Source organism: Corvus brachyrhynchos, unplaced genomic scaffold, assembly GCF_000691975.1.
Source record: "Corvus brachyrhynchos isolate BGI_N302 unplaced genomic scaffold, ASM69197v1 scaffold97, whole genome shotgun sequence".
In the NCBI taxonomy this organism is placed as follows: Eukaryota; Metazoa; Chordata; class Aves; order Passeriformes; family Corvidae; genus Corvus; species Corvus brachyrhynchos.
Window position 1 is genome coordinate 793,873 of NW_008239758.1, and position 981 is coordinate 794,853.

Consider the following 981-nt stretch of genomic DNA (forward strand, 5'->3'; position numbering starts at 1 on the left):
ATGGCTCCCCCCCCCGCCGGCGCCGCCTACCCCCACCACCACCGGCCGCCCGAGCACGCGCTGACGGGCCCCCTGCACCCCACCATGACCATGGCCTGCGAGACACCCCCCGGCATGAGCATGAGCAGCACCTACACCACGTTAACCCCTCTGCAGCCTCTACCTCCCATCTCGACGGTCTCGGACAAGTTCCCTCACCACCACCACCACCATCACCACCACCACCATCCCCACCAGCGGATACCGGGCAATGTGAGCGGCAGCTTCACGCTCATGCGGGACGAGAGGGGTCTGGCGTCTATGAACAATCTCTACACCCCGTACCACAAGGATGTTACCGGCATGGGGCAGAGCCTCTCTCCGTTGTCTGGATCGGGCCTGGGGAGCATCCACAACTCCCAGCAAGGGCTGCCCCACTATGCTCACCCCAGTGCCACCATGCCCACCGAGAAAATGCTCACCCCAAACGGATTTGAAGCCCACCACCCTGCCATGTTAGCCAGGCATGGCGACCAACATCTCACCCCCACCTCCGCTGGCATGGTGCCTATCAACGGGATCCCACACCACCCCCATGCCCACTTGAATGCCCAGAGCCACGGGCAGATCCTGGGCTCTGCCAGGGAGCAAAACCCTTCTGTAACTGGTTCGCAGGTCAACAGTGGAAGTAATTCAGGGCAAATGGAAGAAATCAATACCAAAGAAGTAGCTCAGAGGATCACCACCGAGCTCAAGCGGTACAGCATCCCCCAGGCTATCTTCGCCCAGAGGGTGCTATGCCGCTCTCAAGGGACGCTCTCAGACCTGCTGAGGAACCCCAAGCCCTGGAGCAAGCTCAAATCCGGCCGGGAGACCTTCCGCAGAATGTGGAAGTGGCTCCGGGAGCCGGAGTTTCAGCGGATGTCTGCTCTGCGGCTTGCAGGTGAGCCCGCTGCGGGGTGGTCGGGGCACGGCAGCGGCAGAGCGGGGCCTCGGGCCTTG

At 62.8% G+C, this 981-nt stretch overlaps 1 protein-coding gene across 1 annotated transcript in view; it reads left to right on the top strand.

Annotated features, from left to right (window-relative positions):
- Positions 1–981, top strand: part of ONECUT1 (one cut homeobox 1) — a 21,397-nt gene that overhangs the window by 1,454 nt on the left and 18,962 nt on the right. The window contains exon 4 of the mRNA XM_017742543.1: positions 6–922. Within this exon, the coding sequence (XP_017598032.1) occupies positions 6–922 (917 nt within the window). The remainder of the gene's footprint in view (positions 1–5; positions 923–981) is intronic.